The sequence below is a fragment of the Lutra lutra genome, chromosome 4 (genome assembly GCF_902655055.1).
Source record: "Lutra lutra chromosome 4, mLutLut1.2, whole genome shotgun sequence".
NCBI lineage: Eukaryota > Metazoa > Chordata > Mammalia > Carnivora > Mustelidae > Lutra > Lutra lutra.
This window is the reverse complement of record NC_062281.1, coordinates 142703056-142728986: the sequence shown is the minus strand read 5'-3', so window position 1 is coordinate 142728986 and position 25931 is coordinate 142703056. Positions and strand designations below refer to the sequence as shown.

The 25931-nt window shown below is 42.4% G+C and overlaps 1 protein-coding gene across 3 annotated transcripts in view; it reads left to right on the top strand.

Annotated features, from left to right (window-relative positions):
- Window positions 1–25467, top strand: part of PDE4B (phosphodiesterase 4B) — a 449115-nt gene extending 423648 nt beyond the window's left edge. For all 3 annotated transcript variants that reach the window (XM_047725771.1, XM_047725773.1, XM_047725774.1), the window contains 9 exons: window positions 6514–6607; window positions 12593–12771; window positions 14032–14130; window positions 14275–14439; window positions 16696–16795; window positions 18707–18861; window positions 18968–19090; window positions 19801–19983; window positions 23144–25467. In XM_047725771.1, the coding sequence (XP_047581727.1) occupies window positions 6514–6607; window positions 12593–12771; window positions 14032–14130; window positions 14275–14439; window positions 16696–16795; window positions 18707–18861; window positions 18968–19090; window positions 19801–19983; window positions 23144–23509 (1464 nt within the window). In that variant the 3' untranslated portion in view covers window positions 23510–25467. The remainder of the gene's footprint in view (window positions 1–6513; window positions 6608–12592; window positions 12772–14031; window positions 14131–14274; window positions 14440–16695; window positions 16796–18706; window positions 18862–18967; window positions 19091–19800; window positions 19984–23143) is intronic.
- The last annotated feature ends 464 nt before the right edge of the window (window positions 25468–25931 follow it).

Sequence of the window (25931 nt, the reverse complement as noted above, 5' to 3'; positions counted from 1 at the left end):
TTCATCATAAATGCCAGTGTTTTGTTGCAGAATATGCCAGAGATGTTTGTGCTTCTTTTTCAATCTTTATTTGTTGTGGATTACTACATCACTGGACAGTTAAGAAGAGAATCACTCAATTCTGGAGTGCTTAGATGAATTTCGTTCTGATGTGGCACGTGGACAGTTAGAATGACCTAACTTTATTCCCTCGTGTTCCAGCGGTGTGCTCCAGATCCTCACACACCAGGGCTTGTTTTCTGGGATGGCCTATCATGGGACTATGGTTTCTAGTGGAGAGATGTTAGTGGACAACGAGTGGCATGTTCTTCTGTCCGGAATCCTATTACCAACTCACTCAATTAAACTTAATTTCCCTCTCAAATATGCTAAACATTGACATGGAGTTTCAAACAGATGATAGATAGATAGGGAAAGAGCAAAAGGAGACAAGAGACGGGACGCTCACTGCCAGATGATCTGAAATGTTAAGAATTGTGGAAATCGTGAGTTTGATAAAGGGTTCTAGAGAAAGTACAGTAAACCCCTGTTTTTTTTGTTTACATCAGATTTTGCGAAGGGTAGGTACTTAGCAATTAGAGTTCTTCACTTCTTTGCATCTTCTTTCCATGGGAAAATAAGGGTATGAAGAAGCAGTGCTTCGGAATCAGAAAGAACCTTTGAAATTAGCCATTTTATAACGAAAGAAGCCATGCCCATCGCTAAAAACAACCCGAGCCCCCAGAAGTCAGTTTGTTTTAACCCAAGATCACACAGGGAGTTTGTGCCAGAACTGAGACAGAGATGAGCCCTCCTGACGTGTGGGTTGCCCTGAGCTGTTGTGACTCCCGCTACCACCGCTAGCATTCTGGGGAGGAATTTTCAGCCCTTTGCTTTCCCGATGCCCAGGAATTCTGATTAAGTTGTGACTAACAAAGTGTAAAATATGAGTCAAAATGCAGTCCCTAATAAAGTCATTGTGACTTTAATGACTTGGGCAGTGGTTTCATACTGCAAAAACAGGAAGATCCCACACAATAAGGCGCCTGTCTCACAGATGGGCTCCTGCGTAGACGGCCACCCACAGGGGTAACTGCTGGAGCGGTCTTCCTCTCGTTGGCTCTTTTTTTTTTTTTTTTTTCCTTTCTTTTTTTTTCTCCACACAGTTTTTACCTACTGACTTCAGTGTGAGGTTACCAATGAGAGGAAGGTGCCTGTTTGTCTAGTCTTTGATCTGCTGAAGATAGAGTGGGTCACTAAAGATTCTTTCCTTGGTGACATCCAGGTCACCCCCTCACAAGCCGAAATGAGTCTTAAAAGTAGCTCTTCTATGTGCTTGATACTAGCCCCTCGTATGATTACTCTTCTGAATTGTTTTATTCTTAGAAACGTAAAACCCCCAAGTTTTAGAACTGGGACGAATCTCTGAGATCCTTCTTCTCCTCGCCTCCTGTGCAGTTAGTGTAGCTAAGACCTCCTTACCAAGAGAGCTCCTACGTTGCTTGTGGATCTTTGCACAAAGCTCAAACCGGTCCTCTCATGAGAAATCTAGAAAAATGATAGAGTGTTTCATCATTTCACACACACACACAAAAACTGGCTAGGAAGAAAATAATCTCTGTATGTAGCATTGAAGGTAAAGAAAAATTGAAGCCATAAAACAAAACGTTCATATCAAGTATAATTGAATTTCAGATTTGCTACTATATATTTAAATGACTTCCCACTATTAAAGGTAGCCTATCCAAAAACGTTCCTGTGTGATTTGATAGAGCAGATATATTCGAGGCAAGCAAGATTAAAGCATTTATAGAGAATGATATCTTTTTCCATTTTCAAAAAAGAACGACATTTCTAACGTGTTCGCGAATCCAGTGGCGGGCGTAAGCTTAAGGAAGCATTGGAGGAATTTGTGTTACTAAGGGTCCATTCACAAACTTTGCTCGTCTGTGCTCAAAAGGGGCTTTGGCCATTTCCTCTGGGGACATTATTTCTAGGTGGGCTCTAACAGGGTTTTCTTGTGAAGGCAGATTCTTAACAGAAAAATCGGATCTGTGTACATTAGGTAGTAAAGACACATTTATCTTTGAAATAGTGTGCTCCTGTTTGTGGATTTCTCTGCCACATTTGATAAATAAATAATGTCCATTCCCTTTCAACCCTGTAAGTGCTTGGGACACAGTTTCGCTCAGGAACTTTTCTACCTTCCTATCCAGACTGGACACCCAACCTGATAAGTAGACCAGGGATACTGCAAGAGTCTTAGAATATCAAACTCTGAAGGGCATGAAGAAATGCTTTCCCCCCCCATCGTTGGGGACTTATTCTTGCCCACTGAAGTGTTTCCAATTTGGGTTATTTTTCTCAGTAGTTTGAGAGAGCTTGCTTTTTGGGAAATATCGTCGCTTGTTAGTGTCGTGTCCAGTCTGTAGGAGACGCAATGGAACTTGTCCTAGAATCATAACAGGTTCAGGTTGGAAGGCCTAGAAACAAAAACCATGCATCATTTTCATTTCAATATGAGAGGTGAAGTGACTTCACAGGACTGTTGGTCAGAGCTGTCAGTGACAGTCAGGATTTGTCTACTGCGTTGTGGCTATCTCTGGCTCAAGAGAAACACTCTCATATGGGGGTCTGACCCTGAAAACCCAACTAAGCCAAGCCAGATTATCCAACTGTCTCCTCAGCCTTAACCTCAAACACAGTTCCCGTCTGTTCCACCCCTTGGTCTGTTACATCGCATGGTCAGCGCTAACCATCCTGATTGTCCTCTAACGTTTGCTAGAATGGAAAACCATGTTCATGTCTGCTACCTTCCGTGGTTTATACAGAGCCCAACACAAGTGGGCCCTTCATGAATCCTTTTTGATGAGAGCCTTGATGGCCTTAGCCAGTGTGGTCGGGCCCTCCCTCATGGAAGAGGGAAACCAACGGTTGTTGCTAAGCATCTTTTAGGATTGGGTCAGTTTCTGACCCTGAGTGACCTCCATAGGTGTATTTCATCACGTTATGTGCTTTAGGGTTACCTTAGGATGACTTGACTTTTTGGTGGCATTGCATGCCCGTAGCAAAAGACTTATGGGAGAGCAACTTAGCTGTGAGAAGGAAGGAGGAGGTAGTATTCATCTGTCATTAGTTACATAGTTTACTCCTTCTATAATCAATGAAGGAAAAGTGAGGAGTTTGGCTCCTTCTCAGTCCTGTAGCTGAGAGTCATTTCCCTGGCTCCCGTGTTGGGACTGAATAACAGCGTATCCCAAGGGTTTTTGTGGCCATGGGAGGTCATAGAAAGAAAGGAAGGAGAAAAGTCTTTCCCTTCCTTGCCTTTTATTATTGAATTTCTCCCTGCTTCTATACTCAGAGCTAGTAAAGAACTGGCCCCACTCTCTCCAGATGGTTAACTGTTGGGAACAAGAACATGCCCTATGTATCTGAGTATTCCTACAAGGGTGAAAGCTGACTAAAAGGGTGTTTTTAGTTTAGTTTTGTTTTTTGTTTTTATTTGTTTTCTTGGGTTTTTTTTTTTTTTGTTTGTTTTTCACTTCTCTATCTTTAATGCTTTCCCTGGCATATTTTAGATGTTCAAAAAGTATTTATCAAATACATGATAAAATGGTTTTATTAGAACTAGTACTAACTTCATTGACTCCAAAATCTTCCTAAATATTTTAGCAACCGAAGGAACCAAAATGAGGATGGAGTGTTTGAATGTTACCTGCGGTTAAGTCTTATGCAGAGACATAATTTAAGAAATTATCTGTCTCTGCTTTTTTCCAAGACATTTTAGCAGCGATCCAAGTATAGTTTCCCTCTTTTCCAAAATTTAGCTGATCAGTCAGAGCATACAAACCTGTCTTTTCCGGCTTCTAAGTCTTTAGCATAGGGGCCTGACTTTTGAGAAGTAAAAATGAGAGGCCACTATGACCAAGCAGGTTTGTCTTGAAAAATAAATAATTTGTAACTTACACGATTCACCTGGAGTTCAAAGCTGCATAAAGGTTCCATCAGTAAAACACACCAGCCGAGACAATTGATCCGGACATCCCTGGCGACTGCTAACTACATATTGTATCACGGGAAAACACACATACGCAAGCAGGGTTCCCCCAGAACCTCTCGGAGAACAATGCATAGTGCAGTGAGCCAGCAGGCAACAATGCTAAATTGCGTTGCCTTCAACTAGAAAGGCCCTGGTCTCCCGGGCACAGGCAGTGGCATGACGGGGGCTTGGATGCTTGAAGTGAAGTCATTGTTGGTGCAGGATGCTCATTTGAAAGGAGAAAGCCTCACAGGAAAGAGAGCCAATTGCGTGTGGGGGCTGTTGCCATGGTGCTTTGCTCTCGCTTTAACATGCTGTACTTGAACTTCTGAGAGTCCCAAGGGTGGGGGTAACGGAGAGGAGGGGGAAGGAGGGGAGTGGGATGGGCTTGGGAAGCTCATTGCAGTGGGACTCTCCTCTTTGCCTTTCCTCCAGCCTGTGCTGTCTAAGGCTGACAAGGAAAGGGGGTGGGGGGAGGGAGGAGGGCAGGAGGGAGGGAGAGAGAGCTCGAGTCTACAGGAGGGAATGACTTTCTCAACTTGCCCTAGATTGCTAAAATGAAATAAAATTTAGTGTAACTCCTAATATTTCTAACATGAATTAAAAGATGTTTAATACTCAAATACCAAAAGTGTAGTCCTTCATAACCCAAGTAATTCACCCTTCATGCAGCAAATGGTAGCTTACATTTCCTAACATGTCCTGGATCCTAGATGTAAAGGTCTAAGGTGTTTGATTCGTTGGTCGAATGCAATCTAGTATGCATATAATGAGCTGATGGAATGGAGAAGACTGCATTCTGCAAATGAAGTGCTTTTTAAAAAAAAAAAAAAGATTTTATTTATTTATTTGACAGAGAGACAGCGAGAGCAGGGGGAGTGGGAGAGGGAGAAGCAGGCTTCCCCCAGAGCAGGGAGCCCTATACAGGGCTTGATCCCAGGACCCTGGGATCATGACCCAAGCCCAAGGCAGATGCTTAACGACTGAGCCACCCAGGCACCCCACAAATGAAGTAGTTTTTAAATGAGATAAGTTCATTCTGTTCCCACTTGTTTCATTGTAAAGGGTGGCTGAAGGCACTGTCACACATCATCCGTGTGCAAAAATCCCTCCCAAAAGCTAGCTTAAAAAAAAAAAAAAAATCTTTGTATTCTGAAAGCCTAGTATGAAGACAGGCACAGTTTTTACCTGGTCTCAGTTTTTTTTTAAATGTTGAGAAAGTAAATGACTCAAAAGCACCATCACTCTGAAACCATTAGCGTGACTGTGTGGAGGACGGTCTGTGCAGTGGAGAGAGGGTTAAGAACACCTAGTCGAAATGGGGGAGGGTACTGACTTCAGATTTACTTAAATATTCATGGGGCTTCCTCCATTTTAATCTTCTCCTTTTTAAAAGATGGCTGTGTTTCCCAGTCTGGCAACCCCTCAGGAAAGAAGAATCGCTCCTTCCTTGCAGAGTTCAGCTGAGCAGGACTAATCTAGAGTGGAAACCCCTTCGGCCACCAGGACTATTCATAATTCATAAGTGCTGCAAACCAGCCAGCTGAATACATTTAGACAGACTCGTTCCTTCGTGCAGTTCCTGATTGCATGACTCTCTCTGCCAGGGAAGAAGCAGGGAGCATAGGCTTCTTTTAAGAATGGAGTGCGAAGATGGGCTTTGTTTGGATTAGGAAATGCCCTAAATTTTGGAGACTTTGTCTTTTATAAGTTTGATGATTTACCATTGAATCTGCTCGGCTTTCCCGGCTTTCCCGGTCCTTTCGGGGTTGTTCTCTCAGAACAGTGAATTCTTTCAAAGGGATTTGTGGATTGTGGCAAGGAGAGCATTCCAAAATGCCTGAGGCAAACTATTTGTTATCTGTATCTTGGGGTTACATCAAGGTGGGTTCGTTTGATTCTGTTATGTGTCTTTGATAGAATGTGAAACATTTACATCTGTATGCTTTCTGTGAAGTAGAAAACATCTGTAACGATTTAATTGTGTTGTCCCTAAGCCCGCGGAGGCTGCTTATTGTATAATAAGGGGATGTTATATTGCATCGTATTTGAGCAGACTGTGTTGTATTTTAACCCGATTCTTTTTCTGCAACTTGATTTTTAAAGGATGCTTCTTTTCCCCTTTAGTGTTCTCTTCAACTTTTCACATATAATCTCTCAGTAATATTTTCGAGTTGATTTCTAATAAATGGGTTTTAAAAGTTGTTACATTTTTCAAGTGAAATGGTCTTGACCTCTATTGAAATTCCTTTTCCTATGTTCGCATCTTCAGAAGAAATCAAATGTTAATTCTAAGAAATCTTAAGAAAACCTCTTTTCTCCCTAGGATGATATTGGAATGATTTCACATTAAGGGGGTGTTTTGTAGACGCAGTATCATTTATTTAATGGTATCTGCTCCTCCAATCTCTTGGTTCTCAGTAAAGTTGAAAACATCTTAAGTGATCATTTGCTAATTTTTAGCTGAATAATATATTTTTCTTCTTCATACACAGTTCAAAAGAATGCTGAACCGGGAGCTGACACACCTCTCAGAGATGAGCCGATCAGGGAACCAGGTTTCTGAATATATTTCAAATACCTTCTTAGGTAAGATATTAACTGGGAAACCTGTTCCATAATTGAGATTTTTCCATATGAATCTCTTCAGCAACAACCCTTTGTGAGTTTGGAATGGGGTTAAGTCACAGAAAAAGCCATTTCGAATAAGAACTAAGGACAACATTTAAGGTTAAAAAAAAAAAAAAGGCAGAAAGATGTTTTCAAGAAAAAAGAATGCCACCAGAGACAAAAGATTATTATAGGCTGATTGTATTTCTATGTACCTCAGGTCACCTCTTATCCACTTACCCACTTCCATCTTGGCCAAGACCGCTGAAGGGGCTGGGGTTGGGGGTCCAGTCATCCAAACCTGAGGGACCAGACTATTGGCTCTTCTGACATGGTATTTACATTCTTCCAATAACTGGACCTGGAGCAGAATATTTCCTCTTAGGTGGTTTGTAAGAGATATGGTTGGAGAATAACAGTGTGATGATTTGGCCCATGGGAACAAGCTTTGGAAGTAATTTGACTATTGCCTTGCTAAGTTATTTCTTAAAGATCAATGGGAAGAGAAGAATCTTCTGTCTCTGAAAGATTGGGCTTTCTGCAAGCTGCATCATTATCTTCCCAATCGGATGCTTTTTATCTGTTGTGCTGTGTTGTCACATTGCTGGTATTTAACACCTGACGCTGTCAGAACAGGTTTGCATGGGAGATCCTCAACCCCCGTCAGGCATCTTGTCTGATTACTTGGGATGTCTGAGCTCATGTGTTTAAAGCCATTCTACTGTATCGTGAAGCTATTTGGATGGTATTTTTCCTTAATAAGGCCTGCAGAATATGCAAACCTGTACTTTAAAATAAATAGGTAACATTTCGATGCTGATTCTGTTGACTTTCAAATATCGCTGAACTATGCCCGTTCACAGAACTCCACTACGCAGGGAACCAACCCGTTCTTACAGCTGAATATCACACCTCCCTTTGTTTTTGGCATCAAGACACATCTTTAAATCCATGACCATGTGCCTTGGGGCCTCAGGGCAACACACACCTCTTCTGGTTTTATTTTTTAAAAATCAATCCCGTTTCTCTAATTCCAAAGCTGTTTCTGCTGTCAGCCGATCAATCTTTGATCAGCCTAGTGCAGAGCCCCTGACATTAACTGGCAGCAGGTGGGCGGGGCACGATTAACAAGTGCCTTTCCAACTGTTTTCTCTGTGGTGCCTTCCGCACCTGGTTTGCTCCAGTGGCAGTTACAACACCTTTGTCAGGGAACAAAGGAGAAGAATTTTCATATAGCTTAGCTCTGAGAGGCAGCTAGAATCTAATTGAACAGCACGTGTCACAGACCAATCCTTTTCTTCTCCCATCAGTCCACCTCCCCCACCCTGACTTTGTTCCTTTGAACACAAGCATCTTCCACTCTCCCCTTTTTTTAAAATTTTTTAAAGATTTTATTTATTTGACAAAGAGAGACACGGAGAGAGAGGGAACACAAGCAGGGGGAGTGGGAGAGAGAGAGAAGCAGGCCTCCCGCTGAGCAGGGAGCCTGTTGCAGGGCTCGATCCCACGATCCTGAGATCATGACCTGAGCCGAAGGCAGACGCGTAATGACTGAGCCACCCGCGGGCGCCCTTCCCACTGTCCCTTTTAGATGTACTCTGCTCTGTGCAACACCCAGGGACTTTTCATGAACTGGAAGTCTAACATTTTCCAAGTTAATGACTGGTGGGGGGAGAAGAAGAAGTCATCTCGGGGGAGACTCTCAGGGCTGGAGGAAGGCTGCAGGAGCACTCTGTCGTCTATGACTTCACGGACACAGCTCTGTGCACTTGGAGCAGCTTTCACCAGCCGCTCACCAAGGACGGCAAGAATAGTTTAGCAGACTGATCTCTCTCTTATCATCATAAGCTATTACGTGAGAAAGCTGATAAGAGAGTAAGGATGAGCTCTCAGGGTCCACACTGTGTGTCTCAAGAATAGGCAAACATCAACGCTCTCTTGAATGTTTCATTTGCCACTTGTCACATCTCTTGAGGAAAACCAATCTTTTGGCTTCTTGTTAGTCCCAAAATTACATGATCAAAAACAGGTTGTTGGGGAAGGTGTTAGAATCTCAATCCTAGAGACTCAGCTTTAAGAGTGTGTGTGTGTTTGTGTGGGCATGCGTGCACAAGGTAGTTCTGACCAAACAGACTAGACAGAATAAAATTTTAAATATTCTTGGGAAATGTAGGGAGGAAAAATAATCCCTCATATCAACAAAAGATACATCAGTTGCCTCATCTGTACAATGAGGCAATTGGAATCTGTGGCGTCTCAGATCCCTTCCAGCTCCAATATTCTCTGACTCTGATATGACTGAATTGATCATTTTTGCTAAAACACACCTGGTGGTACGAAGTCCCTGTAACGGACTGTAGGGTTGCAGTTGGATAATCCTGAAAAGCAAACCAACCAACCAACAACCAACCTTGCTTCCCAACTACAAATGTGGGACATGGAACTCTTAATCCTATCTTGTGGGGTTAATATTCCTGGAGGAATAGTCCTGGAGAAGCATGAATGAAGCCTTCTTTATAAACTATGCAATCTGCAAGGGACCTTAATGGCCTTGTAGTCCAATTTCCTCAATTTATGGGAGAGAAAACAGGCCCAGAAGGGCAAAGTAACCTAATCAAGATTACTTAACTACCATGCCTCTGAGCCAGAAGTAAGGCTTTGCTCTCTGGATTCCCAGACCTAAACACCCTGTTACTTCCTTAATTAGGAAAGAAGGTTGTTAGGAAATCAGACCATATAAAAGAATCACATTAAAGGGCATTTAAGTAATAGCTATATTCTTCTGGAGCGATATCTTTAGGAACCATGATTGTTGAACCTAAACATAAAATATGTTTTTAGCCTTTTCCAGTAATATAAAAGAATTTTGTCAGAGCATGGCAGCCATCTCAGTGAGCAAAAAATGGGAAAAACCTCAGTGCTTAAAGTTAAAATTAAAGAGCATTTTTGCACTAAGAGTCATTGAATGTTAAAATGTGTCATCTGGGAAGGAGGGAATCCCTTACTCCAAAGATCTGGGAAACTTGTGCTGTTTCCATCTAAGAGGATGGTGTCTAGATGGACAAGTTGAAAGGCAGGCAGGAGTCCATTTACCAAAGAAGGTACTTACTGATGCTCTTACATGATAATGAGCTCCAGGTTGCTGGCCCAGGAGGAAGTAAAGCAGGATCTGCAGGCAGGGAGCACAGCTGAAGCAAGATTTTTAGATACGATATTATAATTTAGTAAGTATTTTCACAAATAGAGAAGACTCATTCTTGTAAATCCCCGACTACATCTCAAAAGCTAAAACACAGAATTTCAAAGATTCAAGGAAAAGAATTTAGAAATTTTGCAGGATTAAGCGCTGAGCTCTAGTAAGAAAAACACTTCAAATTAGGCCATTAACAAAGTTTTGACGTGACCATATTTTGCATTTGTTTTTTGTTTGTTTGTTTGTTTCTTTGCCTTATGCCAGCTCACTGTTTCCCCACTGTATTCTAGCCATCCTGGGAATGTCAATTCGCTAAGTGTTCATGGTGATTCTCTGAGTCTGTGTTTCAGGTTATTTCCGCAATGCACTGGTACTCTTTTAACAGAGGAAATTCAGAATAGGGAAACCCATCAGTGGTTCCAGCTCTTGCCTGTATAGGGAAACACCCATTAATGTCAACTTGGTGCTGTCTGTGAATAATGGCTTTCTTCTTTACTGTAATGTTCCAGACACGGTAGTGGTTCAGCTCAATTACTGGCTGTTGCAAAGAATCGTAGTTAACACGGAGGAAAGCTGGTAGGCCCACTAGAGGTTTCTCTATCTACAGTGGCCTAGGGGAATCTGACAGCCTCTTAGATAACCAGACGTGAGGAATGGTAAAGAACAGAGTCAGGAAAGACAAGGGCTACTGTGACCTTTCGTTTTAGCAGAAAATTACAATTATTCCAAGTGAAGCGACAGAGGGAAAAGTAATGTCAGAAACAATATAATATATAGTGTTTTTTGCCAGAGATTGTGAGACCAGAAAGAAATTTTTAACAGGAACCTCAAGGCTTGGTTTCTCTGCTATTAAGTCACTGTGTCTGGAGCTGAGTAATTGCAAAATAAATATCTGTTGAATAAATTGCCCTTTGAGCTTGGACAAATTGCTGACTTCATCCGAAAAGTGAGAGTGTGGGATTATTATTGGTTCCCAAACCTGGCTCTGATCATCAGAGACATTTAGGAAGGTTTCCAAAACGTACTGATTCAGTACGACTGGGTAGGGCTCATCAATCTGTCTTTTTCTAAAGTTCCCTGGGTGCTTCTGATGCTGAAGCAGGTTGGAAACCCCTAAACCAATTGAAATGACCACTAAGATTCCTCCCTAGGCAAAAGTCATAGACTGATGAGGCTCAGAGCTTGTGGGTGCCTACAGAGAACACAGGGATGCTAGGGATAGAGACTAGCCTTGCTCCAGGTGCTGAGGTGTCCAGTCCCCTGCTCCGATCTCCCTGTGTTTGTTTGGCTTTGATGCGTTGTCCACAGGGACCTAGGAGCAGACGGAGGTCTCTGTGATGGAGGTCTCTGGGGAAAACATGAGACCTGTGCCGTCATCTTGCAAGAGTGGAAAGAAAATAGTCGAGGTCCCAGCATGCCATCTGGAAACATGTCATTTTCTAATAGAGAAGTCGTCTTTGTCCTATTTTTTTACTCTAACAAGCAGAGATATACATAGGAACTTCGAGAACTGCATTAACTCTTTCAGCCACAGGGTGTGATTTAGTTAGTGAGGTAGCTGTTAAAGCAGTTTAGTAAGTGATTGCCTCCAGGAATTCACAGGCATCCCTGTGGCTGGAAAAAGTTAATGCACTTTTCAGAGGGACTCAGGATAAAGGCCCCTGTGAAATGAAATGGGATATTTGGCTACTGATACTTTTAATAGCCTGATACAGAAGGAAGAGCTTCTACGAGAAGATAGATGTTTTCGTCGCTAATCGTAGCTCTGCTGTTACCTTGTTGTAGCAGAGGTTTTTTTTTCTTTAAAGATTTTATTTATTTGTCAGAGAGAGAGAGAGCACAAGTAGGCAGAGTGGCAGGCAGACGAGAGGGAGAAGCAGGCTGTCCGCCGCTGAGCAGGGAGCCCGATGTGAGGCTCGATCCCAGAACCCTGGGATCATGACCTGAGCCGAAGGCAGTCGCTTAACCGACTGAGGCACCCAGCCACCCCTGTAGCAGAATTTTTTAAATGATGAAATGACATAAGCATACATATTTAATAAGCATAAATATTTTAATAAATTTAATGCCTGTGACAAACGAGAGGCACTGTTTATTATTAATTAGTAGAATGAATAAAAATAAAGCATGAAGTAAAACTGATATACTTTTCCTCTGAACCTCAAATGGTGGTAATAAGCCAAGGCTTAACGTCGTTATTTGAAGATTGTAAACCATTTATTTCTCTAATGTACAGACTGCTCATCTAAACTGAATGACAAGTTATAACCAGTTAAAGTTGTTGGGATTTTTTTTTAATTAAAAAAATACAAATATAAAAATGTATGATTTTTTTAAAAAAGCAGAACATAAAGCCTTTTTTTTTATTAACCTGGGCCTGGCTGCACGAACCTTTTCTATTACACAGACATAAAAGTTATTCAAGTAAAGAAATCTACATATACATATCATTGCCCTGCCTGGAAAATATAGAAGCATAATTCTAAATTACACAACAGGTAGAAGGTGGAGGTTTGAGTCCTACCTGTCCCGCTTGGACGACTTATTTCAGTCCTTTGGGCCTCAGGTTGTTTAGCAGTAAAGTGAAGTGAAAAAAATTGTCCCATTTCTCCCATCCACCTCACGGGATCGTCCCGGAGGTCAAGTGAGACGATGTAGGACAGTCCTTTATCAGACGTAAAATCCATTAAAGGACATTAGATATAGTTTTGGACACTGCAGTGGGTTCTCATTGGCACTCGGGGGCTGAAAAATGTCTCCGCTTGTTGTAGACAAGCAGAATGATGTGGAGATTCCATCTCCCACCCAGAAGGATCGAGAGAAGAAGAAAAAGCAACAGCTCATGACCCAGATAAGCGGCGTGAAAAAACTGATGCATAGTTCGAGCTTGAACAATACAAGCATCTCACGCTTTGGCGTCAACACGGAAAATGAAGATCATCTGGCCAAGGTATGTCTGAGCTGGGGGCGTGTGCACGCAGCTCTCTGCTCTATGGCAGGCGGCTGCCTGACACGATCTGCTAGAAAATAGCAGCGATCACTGTAGCTTTACGACTAGAGTATATGGTGAGAAGGGTTGGGGTGGCCCCTTTGTCCATTGCTGGGCACCAAATTCGAGACCCTTTTCCTACAACAAAAGACCTGTATTTTTTTATTCGGAGTTGGATTTGTAAATGGGAGTTCCTTGAGAATGAGATTCCTACCGAAGGCCCACTGGGAGAAGTCACCCCGGGCGGCCAGGAGACAGGAATGAATTGCCATAGAGAACAGATCCGGGACTAGATGCCAAGGACTAGTTGGAAAATCTGCACTGACTGGCAGAGCTAGAGAAGAAAGGAGAGAGGTTGACAGCACTGACTCACAGCCCAAACCCCACCAGTGGAGGGAGGCACAGAAAAAATTCACACGTCCCCTAGGGGGCCACCTAAGGTGACCACTGAAGTCCCCGCAGCCTTGTGTCAATAGGAAATGAGCTCGCTGTGAGCGAAATTTGGACATTCAGTGAGGCTTTCTGAGAGATGCCATTAGAGCAAGGGGCAGGCCTCTGGAGAGAGCCTAGATCCCTTGTTCCGGGCAAGAATTCAGAATGGAATAAATTATTCCTTTAATCAGATAATCCTGGAATAATCCTAGAGCACAGGACTGGATAATGTTTCTCCCAGGTCTATCTGTGGCCCAAGAGCTCTAAGATAGAATAATCCACGGCTGGTATTCTTCATGACCTTTTACACTAAATTAGGGTTGACTTCCACACATTCTAGCAACTGAGTTTCCCCGACCTGGCCCTTTGTGATCATAACCAAAGGGCAAAAGAGTCCCCCCAAGATGGTTTTCTAGCTGTTACTAATGGGCCAGTGATCAGGGAAGAGGAGAGTCAGGGAAATGAAGGTGGAGGGACCCCCAGCCACTTGAGCTATCTTGGAAAGCAACTTGGTTGAAGACTGATGTGTAGCTTATAAAGGTCAGCAACTAGATCTATGTATTAGACACACACTCTCCCTTTTCTGACAAAATATACAGAAACTTACAATGAAAATGAAGAGGACCCCCAACCTCCTAGGCCATTCCATATTCAAATTTTCATGCAACTAGAACACTCTATATAGACACTCCAATGACTTAGCTAACCATTCTCCAAAACTCAATAAAAATAATGAGACATGCTAACAAAACTGGCCTTGTTCCTAAATTCCTCTAATTTTGGTGACAGGAGCTGGAAGACCTGAACAAATGGGGCCTTAACATCTTCAATGTGGCTGGCTATTCCCACAACAGGCCCCTCACCTGCATCATGTATGCCATATTCCAGGTGAGTAAAAAGGAGAGAGACTTCCTATTGAATTTGATGGCTCTTTATGATTTTTTTTTCCCATCCCAGTTTATTTTCCTGATTTGACTTTTTCCTCATTTTTGGACATCACTTATTTATTTTCTAATCCATTTTACTGCACAGGAAAGAGATCTCCTCAAGACATTCAAAATCTCATCTGATACATTTGTAACCTACATGATGACTTTAGAAGACCATTACCATTCTGATGTGGCATATCATAACAGCCTACACGCTGCTGATGTAGCCCAGTCAACCCATGTTCTCCTTTCTACGCCAGCATTAGATGTGAGTAGTTATGATCTGTTTTGCATACCTGCCCATCTTCTTCTAAAAAGTGCTATGTACCACATGTATTGTATTTACAGAAATAATGGCATGTGTTTGAACCAGTTCTTTATGATGCGTGGCATCCATCCATTGGGTTGCTAATAAAAATGAATGACATTTCTACTTAGGCTGCTTTTGAATATCAGAGCAACTCTCTCTATATGTCTCTTACATTCGAAATTGTTTCATTATCAAGCAATTAACAGGGTGCTTTGTTTTTTTAAGATTTGTTTATTTGAGAGAGAGAGAGTATGTGTGTGTGCGCACAACTGGGGAAGGGACAGAGGGGGAAGGAGAGAAAGAATCTCAAGCAGACTGCCCGCTGAGTGCGGAGCCTGACCCAGGGCTCAGTCTCGGGATCCTGAGATCATGACCTGAGCTGAAATCAAGAGTCAGACACTTAACCAAATAAGCCACCCAGGTGCCCCCAGGGTGCTTTATTTTTCATTGTGTCTCCAGTATCTAATAAGTGTCCAGTTCAGCATCTAGTATGTAGTTTATTTTCAGTATGCATATACTGATCTGTATTGCCTATATCACCCCAAACACTGTGTTGCATAGCACAGAAATATAAGATATCCTGTATGGTTCCTATTGAGAATAAACATCCATAGGCTTATTCTCCTAAGAATTCATAAAACTGATTCTGTGGGTTGAAAAAGTAACTGAATATCTAGAATTAATAATGCTGAAGCAGAGGGAAACCATGTTCCGTTTTGCTAGACATCTTGCTAGAAGGTGGCTGTGACTCCTTCCTTAGTAGATTAATGCATTTCCATGCACCGATAGTAGTAGCCATATCTTTGACATACAGCAGCAGGAGTCAGGTCCTTCCAAAATGTGTACGCTCACTTCAGAAGGGGGCTTGCCAACCCCTATCCAGCTCCACCAGATTGGGAAGGTGAAGAAAGATTAAACTGGCCACAGCACTGTTGTCTGGGCTCCGTATTTCCTGAGAAAAGAAATCCAAGAAGATGGGAAAGTGAGATGGAGCTGAGGCTGTTTTATCCCCTGAAGGAGAGAAACTGTTATTTGTATGTTCTGTCTAAGGATTATAGAGTGGGCCAACACTGTTCATCAACTACCTGCTGTTACTGATAGGATACCTATCGTGGAGCCAGAAATTGACCACCGGGGGCCACACGTGTTTAGAGGAGGGAGAGCTTAACGTGTCCTTGAGCAGTTACCCTTCACGGGAGAGGTGGACACTAACCTGGCATTTGAAGGATCAGAAGATTTAAGTAATCACAGAGGATGAAGAAAGACATTAAAGTCAGAGAAAGTCCTTTTAGTCAGAAGGAATATACACCTACACAAATACTAGGTTTAAGTGTTGGTGGACAAGTGGAGGCAGAAGAGCTTCACGGCATGGCATGAGGGAGTTGGAGCAGTGGGGCACAAGTTCCACTTCTTAGGGATGTTCTCAGATCTTGCCCATGGTAAACATTCAGTGGGTAGGAATTAGAGGAGTGGATGAATGAATGAATGAATGAATACCTGAAAGCTTCTCTCCACCCTACATAATAAATTATTTCTGAAGCTAAAAGCCTTGGAAAATAATTTATTGCCAGTCTTACGAGTTTGGAATTTAGCCTTTCTTCTCTAAGTTACTCAGCCTGGAAACATGAATGTTGTTATATCTCAGGGAAGAGCCAGTCTGACTTGCTTTTTTGACTTGTATGTGCTTGTGTTACATAAGCACCGTTCTGCCACACCACTTACCCAAGAAACAAACATCAGGCTCTACCTGGTCACTCATCATGAGCACGGTGCTAATGCCTTCCCATAAGCTTGATGTGGTCATGGGCTTCCGCCATCATTCCTTTCACGTTAGACCTTATGATGATGGATAGAATCCCCATTCAGTTAGTGCATTGAAACATTATGTACATCAGCAAACAGTCCTTCTCCCAACAAGAATGAAATGGGATACTTTTTTTTTTAAGATTTTATTTATTTATTTCACAGACAGAGATCACAAGTAGGCAGAGAGGCAGGCAGAGAGAGAGAGGAGGAAGCAGGCTCTCTGCTGAGCAGAGAGCCCAATGCGGGGTTCGATCCCAGGACCCTGGGATCATGACCTGAGCCGAAGGCCTAGGCTTTAACCCACTGAGTCACCCAGACACCCCTGAAATGGGGTTCTTTAATGTGAAGCTGAATACACGTGATAGGCCAATTGGACATGGAGTTAAATGTGCTCGTTTTGCTCAACAGGCTGTCTTCACCGATTTGGAAATTCTGGCCGCCATTTTTGCAGCTGCTATCCATGACGTTGATCACCCTGGAGTCTCCAACCAGTTTCTCATCAACACGAGTAAGTTCACTACTAGATAACTGTATGATTCATTGCTTCACTTCCCCCCCCCCCCGATGTTTTCATTATGGATGATAATAAGGGTAATAATGAGGTAATCCTTCCATTCCACTCAGGCTGGTCAGACTTTTCCTGGATAATATGTCCAGTCTGGCAACATTATTTTTGAGCTAGCAGCATGGAGAACTTGGAAAGGGTCAGAGGGAAGCCATAAAAAGTACTCAACAGTTGGAAAATAAATACATGAGGAAAGAGTAACAGATGTGGAATTATCCAGTAAGGACAAGGAAAGGCTTGGGGCTAACACGATAATGATTTTCAGTGTTATGTAGGACTCTCACACAGAACATGGTGACCTACTGGTGTCCCTCTCTACTAAGGAAAGAGGCCCAAATGAGCATGGAATCTCCAGAGAGAATTAAGATTCCAAAGAAAGCACTGGAATGCTTGGTCTATAATAGGGAAGATGACCCCAGTGACATTGGGTGCTGGTCCAGCCTTAGGATCCCAAGCTATACTCAGCGATTTTGTCGTGCTGAAAATGTTTAGTATCCATGCTAATGAAGTCCGTGAATTTTCTCAGTTAGTGCACTATTTCTAAAGGCTAAAAATCTCAGTACTTTTTTCTTCTGAGAATATTGGCTATCCAGTTGTGGTCATCATTAATTCCAAGTGCTGATGGTTTTATAGAAATATTTGAGCTCCTTACTATAAAAGAGTCCCTATCCTACATAATCGTCAAAATATCTGCATGATCTAGATGTGGGGTAGATTGATTTTTTAACCTTGTTCTTCTACCGAAAGAGTATAAACTTCGGGCAACTACTTGGCTATTGGATTGTATCAGCGGGCATAGTGTATGTCACAAATCGATCCATATACCGGCCAGTAGCTTCACACAGAAAAAAATGGTCTTTCTGCTGCAGCCACCGATAGCACTAGAACACAGAAATCTAGTTTGCAGATCTGGGATTGATCGCAGGGTGAACGGGGCAGGAGTGCTGAAGTGTCTTCATATATCCTGCCATGCGTTCTGAGGATGTAACACGAAGAACACAGTTAAAGCAATGGTATATGAGTGACAATATCTGCAATGAGTAACCTGTCACCGTCACTTGGCTATTATTCTTTCTTAAGAGAAAAATGTTCCCTCCGGAATTTGTTGACCATATTGTCCAGTGTGGACCATGGCTCTGCCTAACAAAAGATGTCTGTGCTTCTTCTGTGAATGGCAGGCTGGAAGCTGTCATTTAGGTTTCCAGATATTGCTATTTCTGACATATAGGGCCAGAGGACAGAAACTCTGATGTCAAGATTATTCTAAAAAATTATTAGTGTTTTGTCACCATATTTGTAGAAAACTCCAAAGAGCTAAATTATTTGGACAAAACAAAAATTTCACACTGACACTATTATCATCTTTGAAAAATCAAAAAGTCAAAAGGGACAGGACTGGGGAATCTATAAAAAAGTGAAATGGTTTGAAAGTCCTAATACATATAATAAAGTTTAGTGGCATTTTTAGTTTATTCCTTTCTAAAGCACAAAATGTGTGAAGACATAAAGGAAATTACAAACTGAGATAAAAATAGGGTTGCTCGGAAGTGCACTTACCTAATGTTAAATTCTTCATATGAAGTGAAGAAGGAGAAAAAGGATTTTAAAATACCATGAATTTTAGTCAAAGAGAAAGCTTATGCACTAATATCTACGACAAGCATGTTTGGCTTGGGAAAGAACTACTTCCCCTTGAAAAGGGAAACTTTCTCTGATGAGAAATGACATGTGGGTCTTGGTTCCTGACATCATTTGGAGAGAACTGGATCTGATTTCACACTGAAGTTATGCCAACGTTATGCCAAAGTTATGTATCCCTTTCTTATTAAGTCATCATTTTCCCTTGTTTATTAGATTCAGAACTCGCTTTGATGTATAATGATGAATCTGTGTTGGAAAACCATCACCTTGCTGTGGGTTTCAAACTGCTGCAGGAAGAGCACTGTGACATCTTCCAGAACCTCACCAAGAAGCAGCGCCAGACGCTCAGGAAAATGGTTATCGACATGGTAAGACTTCCTTTCTACATCCTTCACTTACCTTTCCCTTCCCAGGAGGAGAAACACCGTTCTCTCTGATAAGTCTCCTGAGAGTTTCATTTTCCTTTTACCCTAGGTGTTAGCAACTGATATGTCCAAACATATGAGCCTGCTGGCAGACCTGAAGACAATGGTAGAAACAAAGAAAGTTACAAGTTCTGGTGTTCTTCTCCTGGACAACTACACGGATCGTATACAGGTATTTGATGAAAGCCTTTGATTTACCGCAAAGCCAAACCAAACTAAACCAACAGTTGGAAAATAAAAACAAACATTGGTTCAGTTAGCCGCGTATCTGGTTATTATTACAACTTGGGCTTATTTTCAGAACAGGCTAAGGAAAATGGACATTCAAGTTTATCCTCAAATTTATGAAGAAAAACATAACCCTATTTATTGAATTGGGCTGAGTTCTAAAAATAAATGGCAAAATTCACTTGTAATAGTGGTAACGTGACTGCGGGTCCCAAAAGCTCGCTTTTAGATATAAATCCCATCGACTTGAAGATTGTTAGGTCTGTTTTGATTATATAAACTGCCATCAGCTGGTCTCTTTCCACAAGTGGAAAATATGAAGACATCTACTTTGAGTAATTCTTTGCATTTTTTCCAAACTGGGGAAGGGAAGTGATGGCAGCATTTGACCTCTAATGTCCCTTCCAATTTTTACATTCAATGACTGTCAATCTGAGAAGACACAGATTTTCCCTTTCAGGACTCCTATAATGGTAAATAACCAAGTCTGGCCAGCGTCACTGTAATAGGATTTTTTGGTGCACACACCACAATTATAATGCAACTAAAACATTCTCCGGTTTGGTACCAAATGTACTAGTACAAGAGGCAGGAGATGTTCTGGTAGTATTTACACTGTATTTTATGGGATTTTTCAAAACTTGATGATTCCAGGTCCTTCGCAACATGGTACACTGTGCAGACCTGAGCAACCCCACCAAGTCCCTGGAATTGTATCGGCAGTGGACAGACCGCATCATGGAGGAATTTTTCCAGCAGGGAGACAAAGAGCGGGAGAGGGGAATGGAGATTAGCCCCATGTGTGACAAGCATACAGCTTCTGTGGAAAAATCCCAGGTATCTAATACGAAATTTTCAAAGTTTCTGTGAGCTCTGCTGATTGTAGAACTGGGGGGTTCGATCTAACTCCTGAGGTTAGACGGAAGCAACAACCCATTTGTAGTTCCATTCTATTTGTGACTCATTTGCCTTCTCCATTACTCTCAGTTTCATAGGGTAGAGGGAAAGCCGTCCTCGGAAACTCATCAAAGTTCGGTCTGTGTATTCTCTAGCAGTTTAGAGAGCTATCTGTGACCTTAGCAAATCCAGCTGCCTGAACTCAGAGCTGTTTCCTCCTCCCCATCCCTCCAGATTTCTCTTATCCCTGTCCTTATCCAGGTGCTTAACTCTTCATCCTTGCTTCCTCTGCCCTGTGTCTGTTGTCTCTCCATAATCAAGTGCACTGCCAAGAGTGAATCCCATTCCTGTACCTCTTCTACCTCACAGTCCATGCCCCATCCTGTGTCCCCATCCAAGGTTGCTTCTCTACCTCTGAGAACATGCTGATATCTTTGGATTGTGTCCAAAGCTACAAATTCCCTGTGCGCCAAGGACTGGGGACAATATGCTGGAGGCAGAGGGATGCAGAAAGGCCTCAGATACCTCTAGCTGATACTAGAAAGTATCAGTATCCTTACAAAGGCTTCAGGGCATGCTGAAATGTTATTTTTTTTCAAGGCAACAAATGGCCTGAGCTGGATAGTCCTGATTAAGAACGGGTCTACACACTGTGCCAAGTCTTTAGCACAAAAGCATGAGGAGTGCTTTTTTTTGTTTTATCCTCTTTTCCCACTACCTGCTACCCCCAAACTTACATATACTTGTGATATCGATGCAAAGTTCCCTTGCAGTTATTATTTTGTTGCTTTGTTTAAAAGAGTCCCAGTCAAATGAGTTTACAATCTGTGAAAGTCCTCTAAAATTCTAATATGCTATAAAAATGCATCCTAACGTTCAGTTGTCAGGGCCCATTCAAATCCCCCAAGACCTTAATTCAAACAATTATTTAGTTAATTCATTAACTAGAATAATTCCCATTTATTATTGACTGTGATGGTTTATATTTATATGGTGTTCTGTGTGGTTTTCCACACACTTTCGCAGACCTCGTCCTATTTGAACCCCTACACAGCTTTGTGAGATGGACGCAGCAGCTACTTTCCCAGTGCATCAGGTGGAGAGGCTGGTTCGTTTTACCAGCTCCTGATCGACCCAGCTGCCCTCTGCCCAGAGCTCTTCACTCTCCAATCACTGTAGGCAGGTCTCCCTGTTGCCAGGACATCATAGTACACTCTGGTGTTTTCCGCAGATGGGCTCTGGCAAGCATTGTTTGAGTTGTCTGGCAATAAAGCCCTTGACTAGGTCCTCTTAGGATGTGTAGAGCTCTCTCCTCCCGGGGCCCAGCAAATAAGCAACTAAAGGCTACCATTCAAAAAAGTGCTGAGAATTTAGTAGAAGCAAAATAAATGAAGAAAGGAAATGACTCCACAGCGTTCAGCCAATTCCATTTTCTCCAATGCCTTGAGCTTGTTTTTTCAGGTCCCTGGAAAACACCTTGAAAATAGTCTCAAAAATCCATTAAATACACATGAAGAAGGAAAAGGGAGTGGGTGGAAGCAAGAGAAATATTAGAATATCTGCAGTCAAATTCACTGCAGATCTCTGATCTGCAGATCAGAGATGTCCCTGACTTTGGTGTGAGTTACGTTAAGACTAGGGAAGCATCAGTAGGGAGAAGAGAGATGATAGAAAGGTCGATAGGTGAAAGGTAATGAGAGATAGATAGATAGATGATAAATAGATAATAGATACAAATATACAGATGTGGGTAGATATAAATATAAAAGAGTCACATATGAATTTTGATATATTAAATGACTTGGCAAAAACCAGAATGTTGTTAAAGGAAAGGTTTCCCGGGGCACCTGGGTGGCTCAGTGGGTTAAAGCCTCTGTCTTCAGCTCAGATCATGATATCAGGGTTCTGGGATCAAGCCCTGCCATCGGGCTCTCTGCTCGGTGGGGAGCCTGCTTCCCCCTCTCTCTCTGCCTGCCTCTCTGCCTACTTGTGATCTCTGTCTCTCAGTCAGATAAATAAATAAAATCTTCAAAAAAAAGAGGAAAGTTCCCCCTAGTGTGGAAAGAGAGCAGGATCATGTCCCATGGAAGCATATACATTGCTTTTGCTCATTTACCTCCGAATCCGGACCCAGCATCTCTCCAGCCCCCAGACCAGGACAGGGGAATTCCAGTCCCTCATTCAACTAGTGCCTGTTCTTTTTCACAACCTGCTCCCACTCCCCGTGTTTCCTGTTTGTCCGACAATGGGGAGGTCAGCATAAGGCCACAGAGGAGCTCACGCAGGATGCATGGCCCCTGTGTAAACTGTCACAGAGCCATAAGCCTTGTATTTATTCCCAGGAACACTAGCAAAGGAACTGCTTGATTGTTTTTATTTTCCCTCCTTTCTCCTGATGGAAGTGACCATACCCTGTGGATCTAAGACAATTGCAGACGTGTCCACAGAGGGGATGTTTGTTTGTGTAGGCGCTGGAAGTATCTTCAGATGTTTTACCAAAGTCATCTGCAAACAAAAACATTCCACGGAACTTGAGAAATTTCAGAGTCGTCAGGGGCTGTCTTCTCCTCATTTTGGAGTGGCGGCATATTTTAAATTTATCAGGGAAAGAATCTTGAGTCAGAACTCATTAGACCTGGAGCTTCCTTCTTTGGAGAATGACTCACAGAATCCAAGTGGTGACAAAGTCATTCCCAGCCAGGGTTACATCCAGACTTCTTCTCTGGCACACAGAAGAGGAAAAGTAGTCAGTTAGAGTGAGACAAACACAGGCTTTGGAACCAGACGGAGCTGGGTCGAAGTCCCAGCTCTATCACTTACTGGCTCTGTGATCTCTGACAAGAAACTTCATCTCAGTGGGTCCCAGTTTCCTCCTTTGTAAAGTGTGGGTAACAATACTTTGCGGACGTAAAAGCAATAATGTATATAGTACACCCAATATATAGGGTGTACTGTATAATATATGCTCAAATAGAAGAATCTATCATTCTTGATCTCTCTTGACTTTTTGTGCCTCTTTCTTTACCTAGAAACCAGGAGAGCTTGTTTGGTTTTCAGGAGTCTGTCATAATAATCGATGTGTAACCTTCCTTTTTTCTAGGTTGGTTTCATCGATTACATCGTACACCCACTGTGGGAGACCTGGGCAGATCTGGTGCAGCCTGACGCCCAGGACATTCTGGATACTTTAGAAGATAACAGGAACTGGTATCAGAGCATGATACCCCAGAGTCCCTCCCCACCACTGGACGAGCAGAACAGAGACTGCCAGGGTCTGATGGAGAAGTTTCAGTTTGAACTGACCCTTGAAGAGGAGGATTCCGAAGGCCCTGACAAAGAGGGAGAGGGTCATAATTATTTCAGCAGCACAAAGACACTTTGTGTGATTGACCCTGACCATAGGGATTCGCTAGGAGAGACTGATGGAGACACTGGGGCCGAAGACAAGTCCCCGATCGACACATAATCACCTTCTCCGTGTGGAGATGAACATTCCACCTTTGACAAGCATGCCAGCTGGATGGTAGGGCCAGCCCATCATGGGGGCGTAGGCCTGCACAGGACAAGGGCCACGTGGCCTTTCCAGTTACTTGAGTTTGGAGCCAGAATGCGAGACCATGAAGCAAACAGCAGTTCAGAAAATGCCACGGTTGACTTGCCTTGTATGCAAGCTTAGTGGAGAACTGAAGCTTTATCTGGTACTGAAGGCCAAGATCAGATCCTGAGTAAATGGCTTGAAAATGGAAGACACAAAACTGAGAGATTTTTCTGCACTAAGTTTTGGGAGTCTGTCCCCTCTAGTGACTGAACTGACTGATTAATAACTTCATTTATAAATCTGCTCACCTGTCCCCTTGTCTGCCAACCTGTGTGCCTTTTTTGTAAAACATTTTCACGTCTTTAAAATGCCTGTTGAATACCTAGAGTTTAGTATCAACTTCTACACAGATAAGCGTTCAAAGTTGACATAAACTTTTTTGACTCTTTCTGGGGGAGGAAAGGAAAGAAAATGGTCTTCCTTCTTTCTTGGGCAATATCTTTCACTTTACTACAGTTACTTTTGCATATAGAAAGGATACGCTTCTAACCACATTCTACTTCCTTCCCCTCTGGTCCCATCCAGCTTCACAGTTGTTCGTATAACTTATCTCTGTCTGCCCGCTTAGAGCAGTATTTTTTTCTCCTCTTAGAACTTCACTTTTTGTGCTGCAAACAGAATAAAAGTGAACAAACTAAGAGGTAGGAAGGGTTTGTCGTGTCATTCCCAATAACAGTCTGTGTAAAATTCCCCTCAGTGAGGCCGTGCGCCATGTTGTGTCCGGAAGCCCTGAGCCACTGGGCTGTGTACGGCGCCCCCCATCCTGTCCCCTCCCCTCCATTGCTCTCTACCCAGTGACACACCGTTTCCAATTTGACGCTGCCGTCTTTCTCTTGCACTGCCTTCTGTGCTAACACCTCCATTTCTGTTTATAACAGTATATTTATTACTTCATGTATATAATGTAATGTTTTGTAAGTTATTAATTTATATATCTAACATTGCCTGCCAATGGTGGTGTTACATTTGTGTAGAAAACTCTGCCTAAGAGTTGCGACCTTTCTTGTAACGTTTTGTATTGTGTATTATATAACCTGAACATCGCTTAAGAGAGACATACGACCCCCTCCCTGGTGAGGACATCTGTGGGCTTTTATTCAGATGGTCGGCCCTCTTCCTTGAGTTGCTCATACTGCACAACCCCTTTGCGAACCGGTTTTGGAAATAGGATTCTCACATTCGATACTAAAATGGTTTATACTAAGCTTTTACTTTTGTATAGTTTGATAGGGGTAGGGGGCAAGGGGATGTAGTTTTCACCCATGTTCCATCCAAATCTGTGTTCGCATGAGTTGGGTCCTAACTGGGTTTTCCTATCGTCGTGGCTTTGGTTTAAACAGCAACACTACATTCGCTCACAGATGGTTCTTCTGAGTGTTCCCAAACTACTGACTTTAAAGCTAAAGCCTCCTGCCTGCCCTTAAAGCAGGAATGTCATGTTCCAATTAATTACAAAAAACAAAAAACCCAACAACAATAAAACAATGTGAATTTTATAATAAAATGTGAACTGATGTAGTAAATTATGCAAATGTGAAGCTTCTGATAACACTTGTTAGGCCTCTTATTGGCTTCAGTCTCCATCTGTAAAATATATCCCACGCTTTCAGTTTAGCGTTGTAACTCACAGTTAAAGAAATGGCACAAATGTGCATGACCAATGGGTTGTATGTCTATGAACACTGCATTATTTCAGGTGGACATCTTATTGTTTTCAAAAGTTTCTCACAATGTATGTTATAGTATTATTATTATATATTGTGCTCAGATGCATTCGTAAGAGACTTTTATATGAAGTGAATAAACAAAAGCATGATTAGATTAGACTGTAGGCCCCATTATTTGGTGGTTAGTTCTGACCTATCAAAAGCAGATCTTTCTCTTCTCTCCTACCATGCCCCACAAAGGAAACCAACCACTTTGCCTGGCCAGCCTGTCAACTGAAGTTTCAGAATCCGTGTCCAAAGAGTCCCCGAGCTTAGAACGTTTCACATGTTCTTAGCAAAGAGCCGCACAGCTCAGTGATGTGAGAGGTGGTTACAGAGAAGCAAACAGAACCGCTTTAAGGAATCTGAAAAGCTTAATTTACTAGATAAACCCAGGGAATCTCCCACTTGGCTGGGTCCTCCAGAAAAAGGAATCACAGAATCGCAGAACATTAGCTTCATGTAGTCAGACGGTCCCACTGATCCATTTGACACACGAAGATGCTGAGGTCCGAAGAGACCTCTTCAAGCACCATTCACAGACCACTGGTTGACTCTCGTGGTCTTTTCCATGATTCATGGAG